We start from the raw sequence: 26,204 nt of genomic DNA on the forward strand, positions 1-26,204 counted from the left end.
GCTTACCTAACTGGTTGGCCACAAAGGCATTTGCGCATGCTCTTAAATGCTTCCTCTGAGGATTGGTGCATTAGAAGGAAATGACGTTCTGATTGGCTGTTCTTGAGAAGGAGGCTAGCAAGCTGAACTTTTCGAATTTAAGTGAGAGGTTAGCTGTTGCTGTGGTCTGGCCTGTCTGGACGATACGTCTGGTCCCTGACATGTCCTTCCCGAAGGCTCCGCTAAAACGCTTCAATGACCCTTCTGGTGCGTATGGAGGAGAGCCTGTGCAGTCTTCAACGGGGGAGGCTTCTACTAAATAATTTGGGATCAGAGGCCAGGGGAGTTTCTCTTGACCTTTTTCCATGATCCATCTCCTTCAGACGCTTTCTTTCCCCAGAACCCAAGTCTGAAGCCCCTGAGACCCTGATTTAATTCTAGCACCACTTGGTATGACTTTATTAAGAGAAAACGAATAGATTTGTTCTTAATTGTCAAAGAATTGTACCAGATGTTGTGAGGCTGGAGTCCTAAAGCTAACTACTCTTCTTTTGTGTCTTAAGTAATTTTCCTCTTGAATTTCAGTTTCTTCATCTGTTGAATATCAGGCTAGGTTACAGTCCCTGTGTGTGTGTGTGTGTGTGTGTGTGTGTGTGTGTGTGTGTGTGTGGTGATGAACTTTGTCAGTCTGATGAACCCTTTCTCTGAATAATGTTTTAAAATAAATTAAAATAGTATCACAAAGGAAACAAATTATATTGAAATACAGTTATTATTTTTAAATCACTGAATACCAGGTTAAAAATAACTGGGCTAGTTGATCTTTAAAATTCACTTTGATCTTGTAAATCCAGTGACACCTTGATGTGACTATAGGAATTTGAAGAGTTATGCCAAAGAAGGATTTGACTTGTTCTTATGTTTACAAATGTGGAGTTTTGATAGATAAATTTCAGTGGGAAGTAAGGGGGCTGGGAAAAGACTGAATTGTTCCAAAGTGGTATGTTTTAGGGAGTAGTCATTGAAATTAGGTGGCAAAGTATTCTGAGTTGGTATTTAGCTTGGAGTCAGGAAGTCCTTCAGATAATTCCCTAGCCACTTACTAGCTGTTTTACCCTGGGCAACTCAACCTCCTTGTGTCTCTTGTTTCTTCAAGAATCTCCAAAATGGATAATAATAGCACCAGCCTTAAAGCGCTATTATGAAGATAAGATCAGAAAATTTAAAGAGATTTGAAAATCCTAAAGTCCTATATAAATTTAGGTACTTTATTATAAATAGGTTCCTCCTCACTGAAGGTCTTTAAAGAGACTAGAAGACTGTACCAGAAGTACTATAACTATGATTCTTTTTTACTGGATAATGATTTGGAGTTCTTTCCAACTTAGAGATCTTAGGATTCTATGATGTTTTCTGCTTTTTTTTCTACTCTCCCATTGAAAGTATTGTAGTTTTTTCTTTGTTAGCCAGTTCTCTAAATGAAAATCACCCCATTGTTTAAAACAGAATTTAATATAAATTCATATTTTATTTAATTTGTTTATATTTAATGGATTTCCCTTAATCTATCTGAGGCTGTGTTGTTTTTCTTATTGTGGTGATTCTTATGCCAGATATGCTTAGGGCCCAAAGAGCTAAGTTAAGTTGCAGGCTGTCACATTTATTTTGGCTTAAGTTTTCATATTTGCCACAAACTGAAATCAATAGCTATAGTTCTTGTGCAACAGGATTTTAGTTTTCCAAAGTCCCAAAGTATTCCCTAATGCCCTTATATGCCATAAAGACGTTTCTATTTCAAGGAGGACTTGTATTGGTCATTCAAGATAGTAAAATAGTTCTCAATGCATCTTGGTACAACAAAACATCTGGTTATTTAGGTGAAGAGAAACAAATGAACAGCTCTATTTTGCAAATTCCATTTTTGCTACTACTAATCTATTAATTTTCCAAATCTTACTGTATAAATACAATGAATAAATAAAACATAGATATTTGATTTTGTTGTTTCTAGGTCGTGTGCCTTCTCCAGGAGCTTATGATGTCAAAACTTCAGAAATACCAAAAGGGCCTGTATCATTTGAGAAATCACAACGATTTAGGAGGCATCAGGGTAATAATACCTTCCAAAATGAAAGGGACAAGTTATATACTTTTTATATATATATTTTTCCCCATATTTACTCATCTCCCTCAGTTACTGTTCTGTCCCTTCTAAAATTACTTTTTATTTGCTTATCTGTGTACGAGTTACTTTCCCCTCCAGTAGAATTTAAATTTCTTGAGAAACAGAGGATGTTTCATTTTTGTCTCTGCTTTCTCAGCACCTGGCATTGTGACTTGCATATAGGTCATCCATTTAATAAATGTTTGACTAATTGAATAACAATTTCAAGCTTTAAAAAATCGGAAACTTTATATTTTAGAGAGATGTCTAAGTATTTCTGAGAGCTTGAAATTGAAGCCGCAGGCAATTCTTATGTACAAAATCAAATGAATTATGAAGGATTAGATTGCTCTGTACTTGACATTTTATGAATGTAATTAAGTACTAAACCTAGCATGCAATCTAACTAGCAACATTAAGGTATTTGGACACAGATGAAATGATTCTTCTCATGATCACTCTTTCCCTTGATTCTTCCATTCCAAATAGGTTTAGCCAATATACAATTTAGAACTGAATTTGTAAATAAGAAGAAAGAATAAAATTTTGACTAATGATTTTAAATTTTATTCTGGATCAAAAGGATTAAATTGGGCTGCTACTTTGTATTTATATTTTAAGCTAGTATAAATTATATCACAATATTTAAAATCTATTTTTTAGAAAAATTGCTATTTATATTTAAATTTTAATTTTTATAGCAGCTTTTATGGAAAATCAAGAGGGTATTAATAATGGCAAAGACAGGCTTACAACCACAACTGCAAAAAATACCAAACCTTTGGAATTAAAGGTAAGAAACTGTATGTGATAGATATAAACCAAATAATGAAAGATATTATTGATTGATTTACTGATTGAATTGAATTACTGATTGATTTAGTCTGTGAATGTATGAATAGGCGTTGTTATTCAAAGTTTTAAGAAGTCTATTTCTGTATTTTTTGTAGTAAAATCTTTTTTTTTTAAGTTCATAATGTAACCTTCTGTCTGACACCATTAGTACAAATTCTATTCTAGACAAGGTCATGTATATCTCATTTAAATGTGCTTATTAATGCCAAATGAACTCAAGTCTTCAACTGTTCCTATGCAATGATTGTGATTTCATAATTCTTGATATTTCCTTGAAAACTGTAGGGTTGCGGGAACACTATTCTAAAACTGTAGTTACTAGTGCCTCTGTGTATATTGGAATTATATACATGTGTGTGTTTGTGATACGGGGAGGAGGGATAAGTTTTATGTTCAAAGAGTATACAATACCTGTTTAAAGTATATAGTGAAAAACCCAATCCTCTACTTATCACTAATGAAATATAAAGATAAGGAATACTTAATATAAATTCTGTAGTTAATTGTATATCTAATATATTGAGTGCTAACTACAGTATGACAAAAAAGAATGCTGGATTTTGAATCATTTTCAAATCCTGCCTCATCTACTTGGTGTTGATGGTTTGGGGTATGGCAGGCCTCTTCTCTGGGGAAATTGCTCCCCTAGATGATAGGGTTAGGATGAAAGATGGGGAACATGGATGTTCTAGGACATTTGGTCAATAGGGTCCTCCAGTTTCCACGGAAGTCTAAGGGAAATGGTTGAGGTGATTTGGTCTGTCTGGTACATATTTCTCCTTGTCTTGTGTCTCACTGTGATGCAGCAAATTGTTTAATTTCCCTGGCCTTAAGGTGGCAATTGGTGGTAGCAGGAATGGCAGACTCTATGGAACTTATACCCTTTGGTGAAGAGAAGATTGATACAAAAAGCTACAGTGTATAATAATGTATCTGTACTTTAAAGAATCTAGTTCCTGGAATATATTTTATAAAGGCAAAAAAACACCTGGTGATCCACATTCCAAACTGAATTTACTGATTGAGAAAAGACTGATCTTTCCCCATCTTCATGTAAGTGTTACTAAAAGATCCAATAGGTTAGGTTTCAATCTTTTAAGAAGTATTGTTGGGGGAATTAAAAGGATACTGTTAATAGGGAAAGCAAGTCTTAAGACTTTTTTCTTCCATTTCCAGATAATTAATCTAGGAACAGTTATGATTAGGTAAGATATTAGGAATCATTGCCCTTTACCTTAATTTAGAGTACAGTAAAGTACCTTTTTTAGTTCATGCTTGAGCTGTTTTAAATTCCTTTCATGTCCTACTATAAATTGACCTTAATTTAGTCTCTTTGGATACTAAAGTTCAAACTTATTGTTGCTTAAGATTTTTTTCTTTAATGACAAATTCTATCTCATTCTCAAAATTTGTTATCAACTTTAGTTTTATTTATAAATTTAAAATCCCTTACTTAGGTCTTTCAACTTTGTTGTTCAGTCATGTCTGACTCTTCTCCATGGACCAGAACCATTTAGGGGTTTTCTTGGCAAGAATACTAAAGGGATTTACCATTTCCTTTTCCAATGGATTCAGTGGATCCTTTTATCCAAGGTCACAGAGCAACAAATTTTTTCCAAGGCTAGATTTGAACACAGGTATTCCTGACAGCAGCCCCCTACTCATAACCACTGAGTCACAGCTGCCTCTTAACTCTTTGTGGCTCTGTTTTTGTTTTGTTTTGTTTGTTTGTTTGTTTTTGGCAAAGATCCTGGATTGGCTGTCATTTCCTTCTCCAACTCATTTGATAGATGAGGAAACTGAGGCAAATAGGGTTGAGTGATGTTCCAACATCACACATAAGTGTCTGTTTCTAGATATGAGTATAGGTACTCCTGCCTCCAGGCCTGGTTCTCTACTGTTGCCTCTGGTCTTTATATTGCTATTGGTTTTAGAAAAAGGATTATAACTCCTCCAAACCAAGAATTTAATACCCTGATTTTCCTAAACAGCTCCATTTTTATTGTAGCCTCTCCTGCATTATAGGAAAATTGCCACCTCTAGCACAAGCCTTTTCTGTGTATATTTTCCTATATTTTATTTATTGTTTTTCTTGTTTCATCCTCAAATGTCCTTGGGAATACTTTGCTCAGCTGGGCTTCTCTTAAGTTTATACCATTGCTTTTCATTATTTCATAAGGTGATAACTGCCAATAATGTTTTACCTTCTAATATTACAATGAATAATTTTTCAGCTTTTTTTTAGATTTCTATTTTACTTTAAATATTTTTATTTAGGGGGCAGCTGGGTAGCTCAGTGGATTGAGAGCCAGGCCTAGGCCTCAGACACTTTCCAACCGTGTGATCCTGGGCAAGTCACTTAACCCCCATTGCCTAGCCCTTACCACTCTTCTGCTTTGGAACCAATACAAAGTATTGGTTCCAAGACAGAAGGTAAGGGCCCTAAAAATAAATAAATAAATACTTATATTTATTATTTTACAAGTCAGTTTTCTAGTTGATTAAAGTAGATTCAAGAATGATTCATATCAGTTATTAGGTTTTTCCAATATGTTAAAATCAATATAATTTATATTATTATTTGTTACTTATTATATTTAGGCCATCTATTTTGATTAGGTTTCCCCCCCCCCTCAAAAAAAATATTCATAACATATAGGCCTGAGACTTCTATGTCTTCTAAAGGTCTCTGACCACATTCATTCTTTTGTCCTGAACCATATTTGTGCCCAATTTTGCACTGAAGACATCCATTATCAAGTGTGTTTTGTACATTGAATTTGGAGGATCTTAACTAGTTATTTGTTGAAATTCTCTACCTTTTCAGAGTGGACTTTTTGTAAATATTTACCATGAGCACTTAAATGCAAGATAACTAAATACACTTGAAATTATATTTGGGCATCTGATGACATCAGCACCACCAATTTCTTAACTTGCTACTCTAGGGACAATCTATGAACCATAAATCTTCCATTTAGCTGCAACTTTATTTTCTGGTGTCATTTATGGCAAAAATGTCAAGACTAACAGACTTAAGTGCCTCAAGTAGTATTGTCTACTCACTGATTATTGAATATAGGTCTCATATAGAATACCATCAGCTAAATTAGTGCTATATAAAGTCACTAAACAGTATGATTCTTACCTTCTCAGTCCCCATTGTCCTTTGTTCTGCCCTTAACATTGCTGAAGCAAGAAGAGGAAGCATAGGCCTAAAGGCCACTTTTCTTTCTTTCCTGGGTTGAAGTAACCAAAGAATTCATTACTAACTGGTCAGCCTCCTGGAGCCACTGTGCTGCTCCCCAGAATAAAGTCACAGGCTGTCACTGGTGCCCTCTGCAAGTCTTGTGAAAACTTGTGCTTTGCTGGCACAGTTTTCCAAAACCCAGGTTTACCTCTGTTGTCATGGAGCAAGATGGGGTCTCTTGGTATAAAATAGATCCATAAAAGTTGATTTGTCTCAAGATTTTTAGCTTCATAAATTATACTTACTATTGCGTCTTTTGATATTTTAATAGACAAAATCTCAAAAGAATGTTAAAGAGCTGAAAAAACTGAAGATACAAGAGAAAGAGGTAAGAAAAAATTATTTTCAGTTACTTAAATGTAAAGCAAAGCAGAGTTAACAAGGAGCCACTGGAGTGTGTTCAAAGGAATGGGAGAGGGCAGGGGAGAAGAGGGAAGGATAGACATGGTCAGACATGCATTTTAGGAAGTTCACTTTAGAAAGATCATTTTAGAAAGATATTACAAAGGTAAAATCAACAGTCCTTGACAAGACTTTGGAGGGGATGAATGTGAAGAGAGTGATGAGTTGAGGATGACACCAAGATTCTGAGCCTGGGTGACTGGGCATATGATGGCACTTTCAGTAGTCACAGGGAAATTAGAAAGTGGGAAGGATCTGAGGCAGAAACATAATGAATTTACTTTCCCCTATGTCTATTGGATGTTGTAAAAATTAAATTAGTTTCTAGTAATAAAAGTATTATATTTTGTGAGGTTTATTAAGACTATTACAAATCAAGGATTACAAAATGATAAACCCATGTGCCTAGGACTGATTAGCCCATTCACATCTTACTCACTACATCTTGCCATGTCCAAATAGAGGAAGAAAGAGGCCAAAGTAGGCATTACAGCCAGTTTAAATACAAATTGTGATTTCGCCCAGGTGGGGACTTGGGTGAGATTATAGGGAATTCTGGGAATTACCAAGGACTTCTGGGGATTGAAGTCTGGGGTTCAAATCTCCATTTTACATTATCCAGTTTGAGATGTATAGTAGGTAGTTCAAGGTGTGAGATTAGAGGTTCGAATAAGAGGTTAAGACTTGATAAGTAGACTTGTAAATCAACAGCAGAGAGATAATGATTGAATCCAAAGGAGCTATTGAAATCACTAAATAAAATATTATAAAGAGAAAAGGGCCCAGTACAGAGCCCTTGGGATCACTCAAGGGTAATGGGCATGACCTGGATGAAAATATAACAAAGGAAACTGAGGAGTGGTGAGATAGGTAGGAGGAGAATAAGGAAAGAGTGTCACAAACATTTACAAGAATGTATTAGGGGGAAGAGGATGGTTGACAGTGTCAAAAGCTGCAGAGAAGGTCAAGAAGGATAAGGCCTGAGAAAAAGGCCATCAGATTTAGCAGTTAAATCATTGGTAACTTTGGTAAGAACAGTTTTAGTTGAATTATCACATCACAAGACTGACTGCATAGAGAGTTAAAAGAAAGTGAGAGGAAAGGGTAATTTAGCCACAATAGGGAGTAGAGTTATGAGAATCCACTGAGAATTTTTTGAGGATGGGGGAGATATGAGCATGTTTATAGGCATTAGGGAAGCAGCTAGTAGATAGGGATAGATTGAAAATTTGTGAGAGAGTGAGGATGATAAAGGGGCAATCTCCTGAAGAATATGAAATAGAGTGGTATGTAGAGGGGTTTACCTTAGCAAGGAGAGCCATCTCATATGACATGGTGTTTAGAATTACAAAAAGTCTTTATATAACATAAGATACAGTGTATCTCTAGCTATTAGCACAATATCTTTTCCATAATAACTACTCAGTAAATGTTTGTAATTTAGTTATTTTTTCAATGATTCCTGATAAAATACCTTATAAATTTTAGAAGTTGACACTAATGACAATCCTAAAGTTAAAGGAATAGAAAATAATTTTTGTGAGATTTACTTATTCAAAAGCTTTTTTGTCACATACTAGGTATTTGAAAGCGTATGGTTATAAAAATAGTAGCAATTGTTGGCATGATAACTTTTTGTATGATTTTATGAGTAAGAATATTTTTTAAGGGAATTGAAGAAGTTAGTACTGTATAGCAAAAAACACAACAACAAAAAAGCCCTGAATTGGGCACTAGAACATGAGTTCTAATTCCAGTTGAGCTACTAACTAGTTCTACTAACTACTACTAACATAACTATTAACTATGACCTTGAAGTTATTCCTGCTCTGACATTATTTCCTTAAAATTATCTCTTAAGATCCCTTCCAACCATAACAGTTTATATACATAAATCTGTGGGACTTGAAACTGTTTATTTAATTTCATCCATAAGTAGATCTTAAATCTTGATAAAATTTCCTGTAAGATTACTTTAAATCATTAAGTCCAATTGGGGGGAAAATTGTTGATTCTTATTTGTTCAAATTGCTAAAAATACCTTTGGGGGGCAGCTGGGTGGCTCAGTGAATTGAGAGCCAAGCCTAGAGACGGGAGGTTCTAGATTCTGGCCTCAGACACTTCCCAGCTGTGTGACACTGGGCAAGTCACTTAACCCCCCTTGCCTAGCCCTTACCACTCTTCTGCCTTGGAACCAATACATAGTATTGATTCCAAGATGGAAGGTAAGCTTAAAAAAAATAGATAAAAAATAAAAATACCTTTGGGGTACGTAAGATACAATTAAAGTAAAAGGAACATAGGCATGGAAAGTTAGTATTGGTTGATTAAAATATGCAAAATTTAGGTTTTATTGGTATATGAAATTCAATGCGTGTGCATTTGCATAAATGGAACTTATTTTTGATTCTTCTGATTCTAGATACGTGCCCTAGTCCAAGAGCGTGGAATACAGAATAAACATCTTCAAGATCTGGAAGCAGAGTTTGAGAAAATGGAAGCAAAGCTCAACATAGCAGTCAGAGAGAAAACATCTCTCTTAGCTAATATTGCATCTTTGGAAAAGCAGCTTATTGAATTAACTAGAGCTAATGAAATTCTAAAAATAAAGGTATTTAGACCTTCCATTTAAATTCAAATTATTTTTGTTTATGTCAGCAATGTTAGTTATCTTAGTTACTAAATGTATTCCTTGAGTATGAAAACTGCCTTAGTAGTGATCATTTTTCATAATTATTTTTTAAGAATACAGATTTTAAATAATTTTATTGAATATTTTCATTAATTTCAGAATATCTATGCTTTGCAAATGAGATATGTATTTATGTATCTTGGAAAATTTTTTTGGTCTTTTCAATCTAAATTTGTGAATGCTAGAAAGTTTCTTTTTATGGTTATACTGACACATATTATTGTAACCCGTAAGACACACTGTGGCAACCGTTCTTCAGAAGTTCCTTTCCCTAACCTCCACATAACACCCCCTCTCCCAATTTAAATAAACATGATTATAAAGATTGAAAGGGTTTAAGCTAAAAAAATTTATCCATTATTTATTGAGCAATCATAGACAATGTACTTTGACTTTAATACACATGCAGAATTTTAGTTTCATGATTATTAGCATTATAGTTTATACCTTGGTTTTTTCTTTTAAAATAAATAATGCTATGAATTTTTATGCATGCATAAGTAAGTTATATACTAATAATCTTAATTTATACAGCACTTGAAGCTTTGAACAGTGTTTTTCCCATTCATTCTTTTTGTCTTTACAATAGCCATGTGAGTTAAGTGCTAATATCCTTATTTTACAGATGAGGAAATTGAGACAGAGAAGTGAGGTGATTTCCACATGATTATAAAGTTAGTAAGTGCCTGAGGAAGGATTTGAACTCAGGTCAGCCATATTTCAGATCTCATACTTTATCCCTTTTATCATTGAGCTCTTGCTCTAACATATAGTTCTTTGCTTAATGCATGCATATATTTTTTCCTCAAGTAGTTTTATTCTGGGATATATTAATGTTATGGTCAGCCTCTCATCTGCTTGTTCTCAACTTGGGAGATCTTTCTAGTAGGGAGCAGCTTGGTACATAGTCACGTTCCTTTATACCCTGGCAATTCTTAAGGTAAATAAAAAAAACCCCAAAACAGCACTTTCTGGAGCAGGAAGACCCTGATAAGTATAGCCTCCCTATTTTACCGATGAGGAAACTAAGTCCAAAATGCCTAAATAAATGGTCTGATTCACCATCAGACTGATTAGGAACAGAACTCGGGATTGAACCTGGGCCTCCATCTTTAGTTCTTTTCTACTCTACCACAGTTTTTTCCCCCAGGTTTTGACAAAAATCTACCTTTCTTCCCTTTCAGATTTCTTTTCTTCTTCTGAGTGTGTTACTAAAAGTATTTGTTGAATAGAATTTTATTCCCTCTTCTTAAAGTGACATTTTATAAATGTTTCTCATTTTATATTATTTTTATTATTTTAAAAATTTTTTTATTTAATTAGTCAACTTAGAATATTTTTCCTTGGTTACAAGAGTCATATTCTTTCCCTCTCCTCCCTCCACCCCCTTCCGTAGCCAACACACAATTCCACTGGGTTTTACATGTATCCTTGATCAAAACCTATTTCCATATTATTAATGTTTGCACTAGGGTGATCATTTAGAGTCTACATCCCCAATCATATCCCCATCAACCCATGTAATCAAACAGTTGTTTTTCTTCTGTGTTTCTACTTCCACAGTTCTTCCTCTGAATGTGGTTAGTGTTCTTTCTCATAAATCCCTCAGAATTGTCCTGGATCATTGCATTGCTGCTAGTAGAGAAGTCCATTACATTCGATTGTACCACGGTGTATCAGTCTCTGTTTACAATGTTCTCCTGGTCCTGCTTCTTTCACTCTGCATCAATTCCTGGAGGTTGTTCCAGTCCCCATGGAATTCCTCCAGTTCATTATTACTTTGAGAACAATAGTATTCCATCCCCAACATATACCACAATTTGTTCAGCCATTCCCCAATTGAAGGGCATCCCCTCATTTTCCAATTTTTTGCTATCACAAAGAGTGCAACTATGAATATTCTTTCCCTTATTATCTCTTTGGGGGAGTATAAACCCAGCAGTGCTATGGCTAGATCAAAGGGCAGATGGTCTTTTAGCACCCTTTGGGCATAGATGTTTCTCATTTTAAACAGTTATAGATTGATTTTTTCCCTACATTTTGCTACTGATTCCACATGGACTAGTTGACCAAAATAAGGAGAATTACCTATTTATGATTTTAAGAGACAATTATAGTTATAGGGATTTTATGCAATTAGTGAATAAGTTCAATACCAAGAAGCAATTTAAGGAGTTTACTTAATTGACTTCTTTTATTAAATTAAGTGATTTCTGAAAAGTTCTATCCACATTTTAATAATTTTGAAAACTGAACAGTCAATAAATCCTTTCCTATGAAAAATGCTTATAGATAGAAGAGGATTAAAATTTGGGCTAAAACTGTTTTGTTTGTACGTGATATAAACTCATATCATTTGGAACCAGTAAAATAATCTAAGAAAATCACATTAATTTGTAAGCATGTTTTAAAATACATGTTTTCTCTATTAGGATTTGCAAATAAAATAATGATTTTTAGTACACTAAATAGATTGTTGTATCTCTAAAGAAGAATTCTAAGGTTTTCCCCAAATCATCCTCTATTGAATGAGCAAGGCACAACTTTACTAAACCTTGATTGTGATTGGCTTTGCTTATTACATACATGTTTAGAGCTGAAGTGAGTATTTTGAATTTAGTGTTTTAAGGAGGCAAATAGGTCTGCTCTGGGGTTTTAGAAGGAGGAGTCCATAGCACAGGGTTAGCTATTGCTTAAGAAGCCTCTAAACATATCAGGATGTCCTGGAGCACATGTGACAAAGTGAATAAAATGTGTGTGAGTCTGTATGATCAGTAATGGAGAATTAGAACTGCTCTCACATTTGAAACATCAGGTGATTATCCCTATTGCAGTATTTTGGAAAAGACCATAGTTAGGTCAACAAGAAACTGACACTATTTAATTATTTGTAGCTAAAATGTTTCTGATTTTTAAATTGTTTTCAAGTTTTCTGAAGATGGTAACCACCAGAAGAAAATAAGTCTTCTAAGCTTAGAGTTAATGAAACTGAAGAATAAGATGGAAACAAAGAAGAAGGTGAGTATTATTTTCAAGTTTGTCTTATTAAGACCATAAGAGTTTTTTCCTACTACCAGTTGTCATTTTATTGTTTAGAATGTTGTTGATAAACAAGAAGGGATGGAAATCAAACTGTATTCGGCACAGAAGAACTTTCATCATTTTCAAGGAAATTTGTCACAACTAGAGGAAAAAATGTAAGTTGGTAAACTAGAAAAAAGACCTTATTTCTTCTAACCAGTTATGATTAGATAATGCACCTAACACTGGGCAAAACTAATTTGAATGAAAGCCTCCATTAGATTGTTTTTCACAATTTCTCCACATAGACTTATTGTCAGAATTTTTTAGGCTCACTTTCCATGACAATCCTTTTTTTTTTAATTGATTTGTAAACTTAAAGATGAAGTGGTTCCACTACTGTTATGTCTCCATCTAGAGAATTCAGATTTTTCAGTGAGTCATGTTTGATGGTCTTATGGGTAGCTATTCTGACTCTTATAGATACCTGAATTTCTCAATAGGTTCTGAATTTTTTTTAAGTGTTTAAGTTATTCAAAAGATTATTCACTGGTTTTAGAATATAACCTGACAATTTATGTAATTTTAAAAAATCTTTAAAGTGAAAACTTTACCTTGGCCATAAGAGACCATATTAAAATATCATAAATCCCATCATTTTTTGTAGAGTTACTTCAGAAAAAGAAAACATTGAAGAAAAGTTAGAAATTGAAAACCTCTTGAAATATATTACAGAAATCAGGTAATGTAAATGTCTTCTCAAGAGATTTTTACTTAGGAAAATATGAAAAATGTCTAATGAAACTTGTATTTTTTCTAAATTTGTTTAAATAAAGCTGTACATCAGATCAAATGGAAAAATATAAGTTGGATATTGTCCAATTAGAAGAGACTTTGAATCAGAGGAATCAAGAGATTTTAGTCCTTAAGCAGTCTCTGGATGAAAATGTGGATGTATTATCTAAAAACATTAAAGACTTGAACACTAGATGTGACACACTTGAAAAGGAAAAAGGTACAATTACTTAAATCACTTAAATCACATAAATGATAGCTTAAAAATAGCAAAGAAAGAAAGAAAATAGTGCTATATAAATCTGAATGGTCAAGGAAATAAATATATTTTATAGACTTTTTTCAAAACCATTAAGCCTCTAATAATGTTAATTCTTATTAATTCTCTGATGATAGTAAAGACTTAAGTGGCTTGAATACAATTCATTAATGCTCCTTAAAACATAATTCTTGATTTTCTGGTGAGGTAATGAGTAAAGAACTAGGTTTTTTTAATCAACTTATTAATTATAGCATTTTTCAAACATATGAAATGTTATAACAGGCAAAAACTTCTTTGAGAGTACATTACTATAATAATATATGATTAATTGAATTTAAGTTTTTCTAATGTGATTTATTCTTGGCACTAATGTCAGTAGGGGGCCTTGTCTCAATATCTAAATAGATTTTTTTTTAAACCTTCCGGTCAGGAATTTTTATGCATGATAATTACCAATATTAAGCATTTCCCATCTCCCAGAACATTGTCAATCTAATTAGTAATACATTTGCATTTCTTTTCACCTATTGAATTTTTCAGACTTTTTACTTCTTCCGTCTAAACTGGTAAAAATTTACAATATTTGTTTCTAGAGACTTGAATTAATGCATAATACAGTTTGTGAAGAAACAGGACAGATAATTAAGTGTACTTAAAGCAGTTGGAGTTTTTTGGGTTTTTTGCTTAGTGAATGCTTAAATCTACTTAAATAGTAAAAAAGAAATGGACTATTAATGTGAAATTGCTTTCATCCAAGTATAATGCTTTATCTAGTTATGATGTTTTTGAAATGTCATTTTATAGAGGAACTTGTCAGACAAGGCAAAGAACAAGAACAAAATCTCAGTACCGAGATACTAAGCTTGAAAGAAAGATTAACTCTAGAAAAACAAGAAAATGAAAAGCTGGCACAAAGGCAGTCAGAAATTGATTCGTGTCTTCAACGAGAGCAGGTAAATATTTACTTGTTCTCCAAGATGAAGAAATATTATTCTATTGATTCTTAAGCTTAGTATTTGTGTTGCTTGATTCCATCTTGATATACACTTCTCAATTTTGGTTTTCTAATATGTAAGAATAATTTGGGATGATGTTTGATCATAGGAATTATCATCTACTCTTAATCAGAAGCTTTGTCTATTCCAAGAAGAGATGATTAATGAGAAAAATCTTTTTGAGGAAGAATTAAAACAAGCATTGAGTGAGCTAGATAAACTGCAACAAAAGGAAGAACAGGATGAAAGACTGGTGAAGCAATTGGAAGAAGAGAGTACATCCAAAGCTACAGAGCTCCAACTCTTAGAAGAAAAGCTCAAGGGGTCTGTAGAATATTTGATTTAATTTATAAGTTGAAATTACAAAAAAAAACATTCTGTCTTGGTTCTTTTGCTTTACAGATTTTAACTGTGACCTTTTGAAAAAGAGGCAAGTTCTGAGATTATTTAGCTTCTTAAATGTGTAGAAAGAATAGGGGCCCGGAATTTGGAATACCTGAGTTCTCTAGCCCTACTGCTACCATTAACTGGCTCAGGCATCTCAAATCACTTGACCTAACTGGGCTAAAGTTTCCTCATCTGTAAAATAAGAGGCTTAGATTAAATGATTTCTAAGGTCCATTCTATCTCAAAACATATCATATTGATGGGAGTATCAGGTGATAGGTTCTTAATTCACTTGTTCATGACTTTGTTTTCTTACGTTGTTTAAACACATTTTGTAATTGATTTTTTTCCACTACAATTTTATTTTAGCTCTGCCTAGTTTTCCAATCTGATTTTCAGCTTAATAGCAAGCATATTTTCAAACCAAAAAAAAGTTTGTGTTGTTGTCCATTCTTAGTATTTTAAGAAGCATGTGAAACTTTTCTCAAAAGACTGATTTTTTTTTTTAAACCCTTACCTTCCATCTTAGAATCAATACTGTCTATTGCTTCTAAAGCAGAAGAGTGGTAAGGGCTAGGCAATAGGGGTCAAGTGACTTGCTCAGGGTCACAACAGCTAGGAAGTGTCTGAGGTCAAATTTGAACCCAGGACCTGCCATCTCTGGACCTAGCTCAATCCACTAAGCCACCCAACTGCCCCCTCAAAAGGCTGATTTTTAAAGCTTTTCTTTCTGTTCTTTGTTTTATAGCTATCTTTTCTCAAGTCCTTGAGCAATAACAATCCCTAAGAAAAGTTATTGTTATAATGACTCCAAATGGCCTTGTAATAGTTTCAGAGAAACCATTTTGGTGAAGTATCTTTATGCCAAGTGTTTCTTTTTTGTCAGTCTCATTCTCTTGCACAATTTGACCCCAGTGATTCTTTGGTATCTCCCTTTGATCAAAAAAACAAAATAAAAGTTTTTATCTTTTTTTTCTCTAAGGAAACAGGATGAAATTGAGAAAATCAGTGAAGCACACAATCAGGCCATTCTGCACTGGCAGGAAAAATACAACAATACATTACAAAGTCTTAAAGAAGTCATTGCTGAATTTGAAAGGTATCTAGTCTACCATCCAATTTCTCCAATTTTTATGCATCTTTTGTAAAACCTACATTGGAAACATTGTGGTGAAAGATGAACACTGGAGGAATGATACCCCAACTACTATTATCTTTAGTGAATTTGTAGTTGTCCCAGTGTACAATTGAATTAGAACCTTTCCCATTCTTCATCCTATGTGCATCAAATAGGTTTTGAACTATGCAAATTGACAGTATACTAGTTTGTCACTGCACAATGGTTAGAAGACTTACCTTGACTTTTTTTTGTTGTTAAGCCATAAAGTCTCAGTGGCTAAAGAGATGACAGATCTAAGGCATGAGAATTCATCACTACAAGGAAAAACTGCTAAGGCAGAAAAAACAGTTGAGCTTATTCAGCAGCAAATGGTGGAGATTCAGCATGCTAAAAATAAAAAGGATGAAGAATATACAAGGTATAAGCCGCCTACACACTTTATTACTATATGGAGAAAATGCTAAGCACCATGCTTACATAAGCCTTCTTACAATTCATTAGTATTTCAAAACAGCCCCAATTTCATCATTGTGGTACTTGCTTCACCTTTATAGATTATAATTCCCTCATGTCTTATTAAATGGTTTTAGTAATTTGCATGATGAGCCCAGAACTCTACTAGAATAGTAGAATCTGTTTATCTTCATAAGAGAAGCATAAAAATAAGATTTAATTAGAGATTTTTGTTATAAACCAATTAGTTCAGGTAGCGAATTGCTGTGTGTTCCATTTGGTTGGTTTATAGGATTTGATTTTGCTTTTATGAATTTTAACGTTAAATGTTTGTGGTAACTAAAATGAAAGTTAAAATCATGCATTTGCAACTTGCTGTTTTGCATGAAGGACTAGAATATTTAGTTGATTTTTTTTATTTGTTTCAAATCTAAGGGTGTTTCTAGACATGCAGAGCAAATTGGCACTTAAAGAAGAAGAAGTAAGAAAAGCAATAGCTTCTTCTTTAGAACAGATATCTGATTTACAGAATAAACTTAAGCAACAGAGTGAAGACTTTAACAAACAACTTGTAATGGAAGAAACAAGGTAACATCTTACAAACATCTATTTGTCATATTAGAAATGTGTTACTTTTTTGTTAATTAACCTTTTTTTCTTCACTTAGAAAAACTAGAGAAAAGAATATGGAATTCACTGAAGATGTGAAAAAATGGCGTCTTCTTTATGAAGAACTTTATAACAAAACAAAGCCTTTTGAGGTTCGTCCACTATAAATTTAAAGTTATTTTTGATTACCATAGAAATGTTTAATGTCAATTACTTAACTACAATAATAGCTGTGAGGGGCAGCTAGGTGGCTCGGTGGTTTGAGAGTCAGGCCTAAACACAGGAGGTCCCGTGTTCAAATTTGGCCTCAGCACTTCTGGTCTGTATGAACTTGGACAAGTCACTTGCCTAGCCCTTAACACTCTTCTGCCTTGAAACTAATACATAGTGTCGATTCTAAGATGGAAGGTAAGGGTTAAAAGAAAGCCCACAGAACCTTTAGCTGTGACTTGAGCTCTCCCAAAAAAGATTCTTTCCCTTTCATAGTGTGAAAACTATTTTCTATTGAGTTTCTTATTAAAACAGGCATATATAATAAATACTGTTATGCTAAAATCTTTTGAATTAACCTTTCTAATAATTTTTTCTTTTAAAAATTTTGGTTTAGTTTCTGATTTTTGTTTAAAGGTTGAATACCTTGTAATTTGAGGATAAAGAAAACTCAATATATGGAAACGCAATAACCATTTTACCATTATGCTATAAGAAGTGCTAGAAAAATATGTTAAATTTTAATTTCTAAGATTTATTTGAATGTTTGTGGGTGAACTTACAAATTCTGATCTTTAAATTTTTCTTTGTTAATCCTTTTTTAGCAACAATTGGATGCATTTGAAGCAGAGAAGAGAGCTTTATTGAATGAACATGGTGCTACACAGGAAGAACTGAATAAACTTAGTGAATCATATGCCAAATTATTGGGTCATCAGAATCAAAAGCAAAAAATCAAACATGTCATGAAGTTAAAAGAAGAAAATAACCAGCTTAAATTGGTTTGTAAATTTAATATTTCATTCTTTTATTCACAAGTATAAGACAACTCTGCCAAAGAGTTGGACTAAGTGAATCTCCCTCTAACAATATTCAAACATAGTCATGGAACTACTATTGAAATACTTCAAATAATGGTTCAAATGATGGAAATCACTACATCATATGCATATCATTCTGTCTTTTTGCAGTTCCAATTATTAAGAAGTTTTAAGTTTAATTCAAATCTATTTCAAATCAACTCATTTGCTGCTTTTAGTTTTACTCTCTGGATCCAAACAAAATGAATCTACTATCCCTTCCATGTAACAACTCTTTAAATATTTGAAGGGTGATAATCATCTCTCACACCTTCCCAGATTTTTTCTTCTCCATGTTAAATATCCCTAGTTCCTTCCATAAACTTTAATAGCATAATTTCTAGTTCCCTCTTCAACTTGGTTGCCTTCCTTTTAGTATACTCTAACTTCTCATTGTCCTTTCTTAAACACAGCATCCCAAACTGGAAAAGGTACTCTTGATATAGCCTGTCTAACTAGATCCCAGTATATATATTTTTTTTAATTTCCATTATGGTCACTGATTCTATTAATCCAACCTAATAATCAAGCTATTGATTTATTGAATAGATGTCAAATAGAACTTATAGGTCTTTTTTATGGATACTTATTTCTTCATAATACATCATAGCCTCTACTTGTGTAGGGTTTTTTTGTTTGTTGAGTTTTGTTTTTTTTAGCCCAAATCAAGAAATTTTACATCTAATTCCATGACATTTCATGTTGGTGGCTTCAGCTTACCATCCTAACCTAATAAACTTTCTGTATTCCAATTCTGTTATCTTAATGTATTGGTTACCCCTTTTATAGTGTTGTCATTTTCATATTTTATAAGAATGCCATACATTATTTTATCCAAATCATTGTCAAAAATTAATTTTAAGTGCTAAACAACCATGTATCATATTACTTCAGATTAATATCTGTATATTAATAGATAAATCCATCCAGTTAAACAGTCCTATGCCTACCTAAAAATACTATCATTCAACTTTTTTTTACTGTTAATACACTTTGAAATCATGAAACATTGGATTTCAGAAAGACATTTAGTGTCTGAACTTGAAAGAGGTAGTTTGATGCAGTAGAAAGAACACTGGACACTTGAGTTGGAAGACATGAGTTTAAATCCCAGCTTTGCTCCTTTTTATCTAAGTCACTAAGCCCTTAGAATCTTAATTTCCTCATCATTAAAATAAAGAAATTGGATTAGATCATTAAGCATCCTTCTGGCTCTAAATTTTATGAATTATATATCCAGAGCTTTGCCATGGTAGCCATCTTGTCCTAAAAAGAAATAAAATTAATTTAAATGACTTACTGATTATGACCTTTTTTTTTTTTAACTTTACCTTCTGTCTTGGAACTATTACCATGTACTGGTTCTGAGGCAGAAGAGCCATAAGGGCTAGGCAAAAGGGGTTAAGTGACTTGGCCCTGGTTACACAGGTAGGACTTGTCTTAAGGTCAGATTTGAACCCAAGATTGCCTATTTTTTGGCCTGAGCTACCTAGCTTCCCTCAATCACCTCCTCCTAACTACTAACAAGATAAAACCATTTATTTTAGAATTTTGCCAGGAATTGAATTCAAACTTGCTACTATACAAATGGAACTATTCACTTTCTCCATTTTATACATTTTTATTTTCCCTTTTCCATTCTCTCATCTAAATCCTTGGAAGTTACCAGCAGAGGTACAGCTATCACACCTCAAGAGTTTCTGAGTATCCTATGACATAATTTATTCAGTAAATTATTTTGGTCTGACCTCAGTGAGTACATAGTGAGGAAGTTGCTCTAAACCTTTTCTTCCCTTGACTTAGATTTCAGTTACCTTTTTTTTTTAAAACCCATACATTCTGTCTTGGTATCAATACTGTGTATTGGCTCCAAGGCAGAAGAATAGTAAGGGCTAGGCAATGAGGTTTAAGTGACTTGCCCAGGGTCACACAGCTGGGAAGTGACCAAGGCCAGATTTGAACCTAGGACCTCCTGACTCTAGGCCTGGCTCTCAATCCACTGAGCTACCCAGCTGCCCCCTAACAAAGATATTCTATTTTAAGACAAGTTTCTTTTAGGATCATAGGACTTAGACTTGTAAGGGAATTTAGAGATTATCTTGCCCATACTACTCCTCCTCTTCATTTTATGGACGAAGAAACTAAAGTGTGGGGAAATGATTTACTCAAGTTCTCACTAGTAAGTTAAATAGTAAGTGGAAGAACCTAGACTCATACTCAGATCCTTTAACTCCTTGTACATAATTATCCTTTTCACTAAAATATAACATTCTTATTCACATGTCAGTTAAGATAATATTTAAGTGACCATCTTGAAAATCATCTCTCAATTTAGTTCACAGCTATGCCAAAAGGGAAAAAAAACCCAAAGTCATAATTATTATTTTTAAATCTTTTGAATGCAACAGTAATTTGAAATCTGTTTTTAAAGCATCCTTTAGGACCAGGGTTCTTAACTTTTTTGTGTATGTCATGGACCCCTCTGGCAGTCAGTCTAGTGAAACTTTTGAACCACTTTTTCAGAATGTTTTTAAATAATTAAAGGAAGGAATGTTAATCTCAGTTGGAGTGGAATTTTCATGTTTTCATTAAGAGTTATCTTAGTGGAAATAAAGAGGTAATTTTTTCCCCCCACAGATATTTTGGGATCTTTCTGTCTCAGGTTAAGAACCTGTGCTTTGGAAACTTTGTGCATTATTTACAATGAACATTTTTAGCACATAATAACACATAATAACAAATAACAATTACTTAAATGTTGATTTCCCCCCCCCCCCCCCCTCTATTTAGGAGGTTTCTAAACTTCGTTCTCAACTGGCCAAGGAAAAACAAGTAGGGAAAAAACTTCAGGAACAAATTAATGAAGCAAAAGGTTTCAAGCGGTTTGATCCTTCTAAAGCTTTTCAGCATGAGAGTAAAGAAAACTTTTCTCCCAAAGTACCTTTGAAGGAAGGTAAGAAAAGTTCAATTTGCTTGGTTAACTCAAAAGTAGCTCCTGCTGAATAAAAAAAAAAGATGCTCTTTGTTTTGGAGACAAACCTGCCAGAAAGAATTTTATGAATTAAATCATTCTAACTATTGTTGCTTAATGAGAAAGGTCCAAAAATGGGCAGAGCTTCCTCCTTGTCTTTGAAAGTCTTCTCTAACTAGAACTTTTTGGGAATTATGATTTATGATATTCTTGAACAATAAATAAAGTTCCATAGTCAAGATTGAGAAAGGGTTCAGAGTTTAGGTAAGTCTCAGAACAATAATAACTTAAAATGTCCTCACATCCTATAGGATCATTATCTGAGAATCATTTTAATCCTCCTTCAAATGGTTCCTCCAAGGATTCTCCCTTCCACCTCATCAAAGGAGAACTTGAGATACATTTATTAAACAAAGTAGACAAAGATTTGGTTTACTCAGCCCAATCAGGCATCAAGAAAGAAGAAACTGCTTGCAAGTGGATCAAAAGTCTCTTTGCCCTTGTCTGGTCATCCTCTTAATTCTGTCCTCAGAGAGAACAGTTTTTCCATGAACTTATACTCGTTTTCTTCAAAGTCTTTAGTCTTAGTGAAGAGAGAGAAACAATTTAGTGCAGAGCACTGGTTCAGAATAGTTCATAAAGAATTATTGATTATTTTTATATGGTAATAATATCAAGTATTATTCTAATGTTATTTTGTAAGATGAAACTTAAAAGGAGAAGGGGAATCACTTCATTATGCTATTACATTCACTGTATATGGAGAGAGATTTAAAAAGTTCCATTTTATTCTAATTAAAGGTGAGATTTTTCAGTAGTGTCAATGCATTTTTGGCATATTTATCAAGGTAAGTATTCTGTAGGAACATATTGCATTCCAATTAACTTGAAGAAGGATGCTGATTGAATGTGCTTTACAGATTTATGGATTTAGAGACCAGACAAAATTTTAGCAAGCTCTGGGTAAAGTGTACTTTGTTAATTCACTATAAATACTGAGAAACTAATGATAATTAGTTAAAGTAAACCCATTGTTTTTGTATGCTAATATATTTTCTAATAATTCTTCCAGGTAACAGAAAATGCTATTGAAATCCCCTGGAGTTTCTAGAATCATGAGAGAAGACTTCACAAATAATCTATAAGAATTATTTATAATTTGTTGATATTTGGAATACTCAAATTTATGAGATTTTGATAATGCTGATAATTTAATATTCACCTGTATTTAGCTATATGAAAAGTATATGGTAATCCATTAACCTTGACTCCCCATTTCTAGTGATAATATTCCATTTTAGTTTTCCTTTTCAGATTTCTTAAACTTGTCCCTTTCCTTTCATATTAGTACTACTACAGTCTATACCCTTATCAAATAACCTCATGTATAGGTTATTACAGTAGCCTATAGCTGGTTCCATTCTTTAGGTTTCTTTTTCCTCTTTTAATTCTCTCTGTATACCGCCATTAGATTAATTTTCATTTAAAAAATTATTGATATTACTTGTTCTTCCAGTACAATTTTTTGCATTGTTATTGCACTATTTCAGCCAAAAAGAAACAGAAATGATAAAAATTAAAATACTAAACTTAATATGACTATTTAGAGTGAATTGCTAAGTTAGAGCTACGTATTGCAGCATTTTGAATGTATATGAATCAATATGATTTTGATGAGTTTTAAAATACAAGACTTAGTCATTTTTACCTAGCCCTTTCAATTCTTACATTTACAACAAATCCCTCTCCAAAGGAGTTATTTTTTAGTAATCTAATAGCCTTTCCAAAAAGGAGGAAGGAGAAAGCCCATTAGAATGACTTATCCATCCAAATGTGCCTTATTAGAGGATATTCTTTCCAGTTATCTAGAGACTGGTAGTAGATGCTATTGGTCATCCAATTCTGTGTTCATACTGAATGATAGTATGGTGCTCTTATAAGATGTCACAGTTTTTCTTTTTGTATGGGAAATGTGTCATCTTTGATGTGTGTTAAAGATGCTTCCTCATTTGGAGGGTTGCAATGGGGTTTGGGGGTAGAAATAGATAGGTCCAGATTTATTGGAAGCAAGATATTTATTTTCTTTACTTCCAGATCTATATTTTGGGATTTGGAGGTACATGAATTGAGAAGTTTGAGGACAGAGGGTTGACATGTTTCTTCATTTATTCTAGGTTGGCAAACAAGATGTGGACAATTTTGTCTAATATCCCAATGATTATAGGGCCATTTGGACCCAGATGGATGATTCTCTATGAAGCTCTAATTAGGGAAACCTACAGATAGTTTCAAACTTAAAAGCAAAAGAAGACAAGAAGCGATTAAAACTGTTTAGATATACTTGGTATTAGCCAATTAATAAACACATGCCTCTTCCTGGCTAGTTCTGCCTTGAATATTTGACCATTGCCAGAAGGATGACCTTGGGTTATTCTCTCCAATAAGAATTAGAGGCCTCTGATAGAGGTGCTTTTCCCCTTGGGATTCTACATATGAATATTAACTCAAATTGTAAAAGAAAGAAGAATAAATTTTAATTCACTAGGATCCTAACAAGGAGCATGAGGGGCGTAGTGGGGAGGGTAATCCTTTATTTATTTAGCTATATATAAAGGTATGTATGCACAAAAATACACACTTTTTTCATAGAAAGAAATTCTAGTCTATTGATAGAAAATAAATTCACTTGCATTTTCCATAGTAAGGATGGCACTTAGAGTACTTAAGAGAAAAAAATATAGCTTTATATACATCATAACAAATGTTATATAAGCTGCAAATCAGATGCTATGAAATGGGCAGTGTTAATAGGCCTTATAGCTGACACCATTCTATAAATTGTCATTAGGATAAATTTGCCAATGTGAATTTATTTTCATTGAAAAGATTAAAATCTTATAATGTTATGTATAAAATATCTAGGCTCCAAGTAATTTAGTTACAACATTAAATCTTAATCTTGTAATTTATTCTTAAAATATTGAGGCTTCTTCTTATAAAGCAGGTTTTTCAAAAATTTTTGACATTGACCAATAAATATCAGAAGTAAGATAAATCACTTCTCTATCCATTTGTTATTTCATATTTGGAATTCAACTTTTATTTCCAGTTTACTTTATCCATATATATTTCAAGTGCTTTTCCCCCTTTTAAAGTAAACAGCATATATATACTTTTGCAAATTAGCAATGTATTTATCTTAAATAATATGAGTTAGTTTTTAAGTTTAAAGGGAATGCTTTACTGAGTAGAAGGATTTTATATGCTTTTTATCATGAAAGCTAAATGACTAAGAGAAGAACCTTCACTTTCATTTTATAGCACTATTTATAAGAGGAACTCAAGTAATTAGTACAAACTGTAATATTAGCCATCTTCTTATGTAGTATGGAGAAATGAAATAAGACAATTATAGGAGAAATCAATGATTTTGCTTTCTTGCATTTTGATTTTTTAAATCCCTCTACCTTTAGCCAACTCTATTAGCTGTTATTCACAAATGGGTTTGCATCAATATTTCAGTATTTTACAGCTATTGAAGAATGTCAGATTTCCTTCAGATACTATTAAAAAAAATTTTAGGTTTCTAGTTCTAGTAACAAGTTCTTCATCTTTGACATTTTATTATCTCTGTAATCATATGAAGGTGCCTTAAGAAAACATTTAGGTTTCAGAATCAGGGAAATAATTTATTTTATACTGTATTGTCCACATTTAGTCAAGTAAACCATTTAATTGGATTGTTTCAGAATGTTAATTTGATTTATTCAAAGTAATTTACTGTTTCTTACTCTTATGGCTTTATTTTCCTTTTTATGTATTCTAATCTCAACCTCTGTCAGATTAATATCTCTTTTAGGCATTGGAAAAAGAGGGATAACAAATATAATTACTCATACTAAATCTGTTTTGTGTGTTTCACGTTTCTTTACTATGCAAAACTGCCACTACATAATACCAAGTCATGTGCGGCCTGGGATGTATTTAATTTAGCTTTATGGATACAATCAAAATTCACAAGGATTCTCTGACTACCTCCCTCCCCACTTTTAGTTACTTCCCATCCTTAGCTTTGAGACTATGTGATACTATATTTTGAGTTGATACTGTGTGACTAGGTGACTTAAACCACAATGAGTTCTTTCTGAATTAATAGCAGGATTTTTTAAATGAAAAATTTTGGGTAAATTGCAGAACTTGCCATGAGTAAATGTTTGACATTTTGATTTAAAAATAAAAATGGTCCTAAATATAGTGGTAGGGGTATTGGACATAAAAAAGTCACCCTAAATGTTAATAAGTGGGAGATAGGCTTCAAATAAAAGTACCATTTTGGAAAGTGGAAAACTCAATAGTATTTTAAAAAAAAATTAGGGAATCTTTCTCATTGAATGCACTTACATTGCTTAGCACTTACCCTTAGAACATTTTTAATTTAAGCAGTGAGAATATCAAGAAATGTGATATGACATCTTCAGTCTATTCTTTTTAAACTGGGAGTAAAGACATACCCAGTGAAGTTCAGTCTGGTATAGTAGATCAGATTGGACAAGGAACAAGTAAAGATCTTATTCTGACACTATGATGTGTGTGACCCTTATACTCATAATTCCCTTAAACTCTCCATCTGTTTTCCCATCTGTAAGTTAGGAATAATATTTGCAGTTGATACCAATCATTTGAGTAACCTGCAATTAGACTCAATCCATGATTCATAGCATTATCAGAAGAGCATTGGTATTTAAAAACAAAACAAAATGATGGGGTTTTGTTTCAGGGCAGATGCTTTTTCGGTTATTAAAAATGTGAATTTTCCATGTTTAATCCAGCCTGATCTCTTACTCAGTTCTCTAAGGTTTGTGGGTCTTACGTTTAGTTTTAAGCCAATCTTGTCATTTCTAGCTAATTCAGAAAAAGCAACTTACTGAATAGAAAAAGTAGCTTTCTCAACACAGAGAAGTGTTCTGAAAAACTAAGATGTGTAACACTATTTAAGAGAACTGATATATAAAGGAGGTCCACAAGGAGGAGACTGTTCTGGTCATGGAATGAAATAGAATAGCTTATACATCTAATTAAGTTTTGGGACAATAAAATTTTGGAATTAATTGTGTGTGTGTGTGTGTGTGTGTGTGTGAAGTAGTCCTTCTTCCCTTTATTAGCATTTATAGAAATAAAT

General features: G+C 33.0%; 1 protein-coding gene across 5 annotated transcripts; it reads left to right on the top strand.

The window, feature by feature from the left end:
- The first annotated feature begins 87 nt into the window (after window positions 1-87).
- On the top strand, window positions 88-24,928 carry HMMR (hyaluronan mediated motility receptor). Of its 5 annotated transcripts, none has more exons than XM_007473975.3 (18): window positions 88-246; window positions 1,991-2,089; window positions 2,848-2,936; window positions 6,520-6,576; window positions 9,073-9,261; window positions 12,271-12,360; window positions 12,439-12,539; window positions 13,031-13,105; window positions 13,200-13,378; window positions 14,225-14,373; window positions 14,525-14,739; window positions 15,785-15,901; window positions 16,182-16,340; window positions 16,811-16,963; window positions 17,043-17,136; window positions 17,800-17,976; window positions 20,845-21,007; window positions 23,200-24,928. In XM_007473975.3, the coding sequence occupies exons 1-18, from the start codon at window positions 201-203 to the stop codon at window positions 23,241-23,243; spliced, it is 2,196 nt and encodes a 731-aa protein (XP_007474037.1). In that variant the 5' UTR covers window positions 88-200; the 3' UTR covers window positions 23,244-24,928. The 5 variants fall into 5 exon arrangements, with proteins under 5 accessions (XP_007474037.1, XP_007474038.1, XP_007474036.1 ...); XM_007473976.2 differs by having other exon boundaries at window positions 89-246; window positions 2,845-2,936; window positions 22,098-24,928; XM_007473974.2 differs by having other exon boundaries at window positions 89-246; window positions 2,845-2,936.
- Window positions 24,929-26,204: the final 1,276 nt, after the last annotated feature.

Source organism: Monodelphis domestica, chromosome 1 (genome assembly GCF_027887165.1).
Source record: "Monodelphis domestica isolate mMonDom1 chromosome 1, mMonDom1.pri, whole genome shotgun sequence".
NCBI classification, from domain to species: domain Eukaryota; kingdom Metazoa; phylum Chordata; class Mammalia; order Didelphimorphia; family Didelphidae; genus Monodelphis; species Monodelphis domestica.

Bases quoted from the DNA above. Each gene is read 5' to 3' on its own strand.
- HMMR (XM_007473974.2), top strand. From the start codon at position 201: ATGTCCTTCCCGAAGGCTCCGCTAAAACGCTTCAATGACCCTTCTG. The intron at 12,540-13,030 runs GTAAGTTGGTAA...CATTTTTTGTAG, and splicing joins TCACAACTAGAGGAAAAAAT to AGTTACTTCAGAAAAAGAAA. The intron at 15,902-16,181 runs GTATCTAGTCTA...TTTGTTGTTAAG, and splicing joins GTCATTGCTGAATTTGAAAG to CCATAAAGTCTCAGTGGCTA.